The sequence below is a fragment of the Oncorhynchus clarkii genome, chromosome 30, assembly GCF_045791955.1.
Source record: "Oncorhynchus clarkii lewisi isolate Uvic-CL-2024 chromosome 30, UVic_Ocla_1.0, whole genome shotgun sequence".
In the NCBI taxonomy this organism is placed as follows: Eukaryota; Metazoa; Chordata; class Actinopteri; order Salmoniformes; family Salmonidae; genus Oncorhynchus; species Oncorhynchus clarkii.
In genome coordinates this window covers 36,621,484-36,627,483 of record NC_092176.1, presented here as the reverse complement: position 1 = coordinate 36,627,483, position 6,000 = coordinate 36,621,484, and the positions used below count along the sequence as shown (strand labels likewise).

Here is a 6,000-nt window from a genome sequence, read left to right as displayed (position 1 = left end):
CTAACTCTTGTTCACCTTATCTCACTACTGCAACGTTATTGTTTCAAGATTGGCTTCAAGTGAACTAAGTTGATATACAGGACCAGTCATACGTTTGGACACCTACTCATTCAAGGGTTTTTCTTTCTACATTGTAGAATAATAGTGAAGACATCAAAACTATGAAATACCACATATGTAATCATGTAGTAAACAAAAAAGTGTTCAACAAATGAAAATATATTTTATATTTGAGATTCTTCAAATACCCACCATTTGCCTTGATGACAGCTTTGTACACTCTTGGCATTCTCTCAACCAGCTTCATGAGGTAGTCACCTGGAATGCATTTCAATTAACAGGCGTGCCTTGTTAAAAGTGAATTTGTAGAATTTATTTCCTTCTTAATGCGTATGAGCCAATCACCTGTGTTGTTTCAAGGTAGGGGTGGTATACAGAAGATAGACCTATTTGGTAAAAGTCAATATCATAGCAAGAACAGCTCAAATAAGCAAAGAGAAATGACACTCCATCATTACTTTAAGACATGATGGTCAGTCAATCTGGAACATTTCAAGAACTTTGAAAGTGTCTTCAAGTGCAGTCGCAAAAACCATCAAGCGCTATGATGAAACTGGCTCTCATGAGGACCACCGCAGGAAAGGAAGACCCAGAGTTACCTCTGCTGCAGAGGATAAGTTCATTAGAGTTACCAGCCTGAAGAAATTGCGACCCAAATAAATTCTTCACAGAGTTCAAGTAAAAGACACATCTCAACATCAACTGTTCAGAGGAGACTGTGTGAATCAGGCCTTCATGGTCGATTTGCTGCAAATAAACCACTACTAAAGGACAGCAATAAGAAGAAGAGACTTGCTTGGGCCAAGAAACACGAGCTATGGACACCAGTTGCCATCTGTCTTTTGGTCTGATGAGTACTTATTTGAGATGTTTGGTTCCAACCGCCATATCTTTGTAAAATGCAAAGTTAGTGAACGGATGATCTCTTCATATGTGTGATTCCCATCGTGAAGCATGGAGGAGGAAGTGTGATGGTGTGGGGGTGCTTTGCTGGTGACACTGTCTGTGATTTATTTAGAATTCAAGGCACAATTAACCAGCATGGCTACCACAGCATTCTGCAGCAATACGCCATCCCATCTGATTTGTGTTTAGTGGGACTATCATTTGTTTTTCAACAGGACAATGACCCAACACACTGTGTCCAGGCTGTGTAACGGCTATTTGACCAAGAAGGAGAGTGATGGAGTGCTGCATCAGATGACCTGGTCTCCACAATCACCCAACCTCTACCCAATTGAGATGGTTAGGGATGAGTTGGTCCGCAGAGTGAAGGATAAGCAGCCAACAAGAGCTCAGCATATGTGGGAACTCCTTCAAGACTGTTGGAAAAGCATTCCATGTGAAGTTGTTTGAGAGAATGCCAAGAGTGTGCAAAGCTGTCAATAAGTCAAAGGGTGGCTACTTTGAAGAATATTACATTTTTTTAACTGTTTTTTTGGTTACTACATGTTTCCATGGGTGTTATTTCATTGTTTCGCTATCTTTACTTTCATTCTACATTGAAGAAAACAGTAAAAGATTAAGAGAAGCCCTTGAATGAGGTGTGTTCAAACTTTGGACTGGTAAATTATGTTCAAACTACTGGTCTATGTGTGTCTGTAATGGTTGTTCTTCTCTCTGGCTGCGTTTAGACAGGCAGCCCAATTCTGATCTTTTTTTCACTAATTGGGCTATTGACCAATCAGATCTGAAAAAGATTGAATGTGAAAATATCTGAGGTGATTACTCAAAAGACTAATTGATGGAAAAAAAATTGAGCCCAAAACTTAGACTAAGAGTCTAATGGTTGTTCTTTCTGTGGCTGTTGTTCTCTGTGTCTCTAATGGCTGTTGTTCTCTGTGTCTCTAATGGTTGTTGTTCTCTCTGTGGCTGTTGTTCTCTGTGTCTCTAATAACTGTTGTTCTCTGTGTCTCTAATGGCTGTTGTTCTCTCTGTGGCTCTTGTTCTCTGTGTCTCTAATGGCTGTTGTTCTCTGTGTCTCTAATGGCTGTTGTTCTCTCTCTGTCTCTAATGGCTGTTGTTCTCTCTGTCTCTAATGGCTGTTGTTCTCTGTGTCTCTAATGGCTGTTGTTTTCTGTGTCTCTAATGGCTGTTGTTTTTTGTGTCACCAATGGCTGTTGTTCTCTCTCTCTAATGGCTGTTCTCTCTTTGTCACTAATGGCTGTTGTTCTCTCTGTGTCTCTAATGGCTGTTGTTCTCTCTGCCTCTCTATTGACTGTTCTCTCTTTGTCACTAATTGCTGTTGTTCACTCAGTGTCTCTAATGGCTGTTGTTCTCTCTGTGTTTCTAATGGCTGTTGTTCTCTTTGTGTCTCTAATGGCTGTGTTTCTCTCTCTGTCTCTAATGGCTGTTCTCTCTGTGTCTCTAATGGCTGTTGTTCTCTCTGTCGCTCTATTGGCTGTTCTCTCTTTGTCACTAATTGCTGTTGTTCTCTCTTTGTCTCTATTGGCTGTTGTCCTGTCTGTGTCTCTAATGGCTGTTGTTCTCTGTGTCTCTATTGGCTGTTGTCCTGTCTGTGTCTCTAATGGCTGTTGTTCTCTGTGTCTCTAATGGTTGTTGTTCTCTGTGTCTCTAATGGTTGTTGTTCTCTCTGCGTCTCTAATGGTTGTTGTTTTGTCCGTGTCTCTAATGGCTGTTGTTCTCTGCGTTTCTAATGGCTGTTGTTCTCTGCGTTTCTAATGGCTGTTGTTCTCTTTGTGTCTCTAATGTGTATTGTTCTCTCTGTGTCTCTAATGGCTGTTGTTCTCTGCGTTTCTAATGGCTGTTGTTCTCTTTGTGTCTCTAATGTGTATTGTTCTCTCTGTGTCTCTAATGGTTGTTGTTTTGTCTGTGTCTCTAATGGCTGTTGTTCTCTGCGTTTCTAATGGCTGTTGTTCTCTGCGTTTCTAATGGCTGTTGTTCTCTTTGTGTCTCTAATGTGTATTGTTCTCTCTGTGTCTCTAATGGTTGTTGTTCTCTGTGTCACCAATGGCTGTTGTTCTCTCTGTGTCTCTGATGACTGTTGTTCTCTCTGTGTCTCTATTGGCTGTTGTTCTCTCTGTGTCTCTGATGACTGTTGTTCTCTCTGTGTCTCTGATGACTGTTGTTCTCTCTGTGTCTCTATTGGCTGTTGTTTTCTCTGTGTCTCTGATGACTGTTGTTCTCTCTGTGTCTCTGATGACTGTTGTTCTCTCTGTGTCTCTGATGACTGTTGTTCTCTCTGCAGGCGAAGCGAGCAGTTCAGAGAGGGGCGACGGCTGTCATTTTTGACGTGTCTGAAAACTCTGATGCCATTGATCAGGTCAGTACACACACACACACACACACACATGGTTTCCATGTTTCCATTCACACATTGGGCACTCACATTCCAAGTCTCCACTCAAGAATGGTGGTGGAATGTATAGCGGTCATTTAACAGGCACCTGAGCAACTCTGCTATTTTGTGTGTTTTTGCGCGGTTCTTAACTACATTTTTACATAGTGTTTCCGCCATCGTTTTCTATGAACGAAAAGAGCGTCTGGCCATCAGAACAGTGATCACTACCCTTGATTTGGATGAAGATTTCTACTTCAAGGGTCAGTCAGTGCAGGACATACTGCTCATCTCGGACCAGGCCCTCCCTCCCCGACACTCTGAAGAGAAAGAGACGGCGATAGAGGACTACATACGGGCACCCTGATGAAACTGTGACTGTAAATAAACCGTCTCTTCCCGATGTTCTATTAGCGAATGAACAACCACCAGAGAACAAACTGGGCGAGCTCCGTTCAAGACTATCCTGAAGAACTGTAATATGTTTCTAGGAAACTTGGCTGAACAAGGCCATGGATAATATTCACGTAGCTTGTCTTTCTATGCATCGGCAGGACAGAACGGCAGCGTCGGGTCAAGAGGGTTGGTGTGTTTCTTTGTTAACAACAGCAGCAATCTCTAATATTAACGAAGTCTGGAGATTCTGCTCACCTGATTTAGAGTGTCTCATGATAAGCTGTAGACCACGCTATTTACAAATAGAGTTTTCATCTATAGTTTTCGTAGCCTTCTATTTACCGCCACAAATCGGTGCTGGCACTAAGACTGCACTCAACGAGCTGTATGAGGCCATAGGCAAACAAGAAAACACTCATCCAGAGGAGGCACTTCTAGTGGCCGGTAATTTTAATGCAGGAAAACTGAAATCCATCTTACCTCATTTCTACCAGCATGTCACCTGTGCAACTAGAGCCGAAAAAACTCTAAATCACCTTTACCACCAATAAGCAGAAGAGACTTGCTTGGGCCAAGAAACACGAGCAATAGACAATAGAGCGGTGGAAATCTGTCTTTTGGTCTGATGAGATTTTTGGTTTAAACCGCCATGAACGTATGATCTCTGCATATGTGTGGTTCCCACCGTGAAGCATAGAGGAGGAGATGTGATGGTGTGGGGGTGCTTTGCTGGTGACATTGTCTGTGATTTATTTAGAATTTAAGGCACACATAACCAGCATGGCTACCACAGCATTCTGCAGCGATACGCCGTCCCATCTGGTTTGCGCTTAGTGGGACTATGATATGTTTTTCAACAGGACAATGACCCAAAACACACCTCCAGGCTGTGTAAGGGCTATTTGACCAAGAAGGAGAGTGATGGAGTGCTGCATCAGATGACCTGGCCTCCACAATCACCCGACCTCAACCCAATTGAGATGGTTTGGGATGAGTTGGACTGCAGAGTGATGGAAAAGCAGCCAACAAGTGCTCACCATATGTGGGAACTCCTTCAAGACTGTTGGAAAAGCATTCCTCATGAAGCTGGTTGAGAGATTGCCAAGAGTGTGCAAAGCTGTCATCAAGGCAAAGGGTGGCTAAAATATATTTTGATTTGTTTAACACTTTTTTGGTTATGATTCCATGGGTGTTATTTCATAGTTTTAATGTCTTCCCTATTATTCTACAATGTAGAAAATAGTCAAATTAAAGAAAAACCCTTGAATGAGTGGGTGTGTCCAAACTTTTGATTGGTACCATACACATCCCAAACAGAAGCCATTATTACATCCGCACTGCGCTAAAGGGCAGAGCTGCCACTTTCTACAGCAATATAACAAAGAGCCCAGAACAAAAAGATATACAAGAAATATTACAAATCCTTGAACCAGTAGTCAAATACTATCAGAATCCTGTGGATACCCCAATTACAGAAGAAGAATAATTGGAAAAACTACTCACTCTCCAACCCAAAAAGTCCTGTGGTGCGGATGCAATTTTAAATGAAATCATGAAATATGCAGACCACAAATTCAAATTGGCTCAAACTCTTCAACATTTTCCCCGCTGCAGGTATTTCCCCCGATATTTGGAACCAGGGATTGATCACACCAATCTATAAAAATGGAGACAAATTTGACCCAAATAATTACAGAGGAATTTGCGTTAAAAGCAACTTGGGGAAAATTCTCTGCAGTATTATAAAAAGCAGACTACACCATTTCACCTGAGCAGAAGCCAGAAGCCAAATTATCGTACAACAGACCACATTTACACCCTCCACACTCTAATTGACAAACAAGTTAACCAAAAACAAAGGCTAAATCTACTCGTGTTTTGTTGATTTCAAGAAAGCATTTGATTCAATTTGGCACGAAGGTCTTTTTTATAAACTAATAGAAAGTGGTATTGGAGGGAAAACATATGATTTTATTAAATCAATGTACACTAAAAACAAATGTGCGGTTAAAATTGGCAACAAGCAAACAGACTTCTTCTCTCAGGGAGGGGGAGTGAAACAGGGCTGTCCAATAAGTCCAACACTATTTAACATCTACATTAACGAATTGGCAAAAACATTAGAAGAATCGGAAGCACCTGGTATCACCCTACACAACACTGAAATCAAGTGTTTGTTGTACGCAGATTACCTGGTGCTGCTGTCTCCCACTAAAGAGGGGTTACAGCAGCACCTAGATCATCTT

General features: G+C 41.6%; 1 protein-coding gene across 1 annotated transcript in view; it reads left to right on the top strand.

Annotated features, from left to right (window-relative positions):
- Nucleotides 1–6,000, top strand: part of LOC139389919 (E3 ubiquitin-protein ligase znrf3-like) — a 181,740-nt gene that overhangs the window by 146,335 nt on the left and 29,405 nt on the right. The window contains exon 3 of the mRNA XM_071136953.1: nt 3,269–3,343. Coding sequence (XP_070993054.1) covers nt 3,269–3,343 — 75 coding nt within the window. The remainder of the gene's footprint in view (nt 1–3,268; nt 3,344–6,000) is intronic.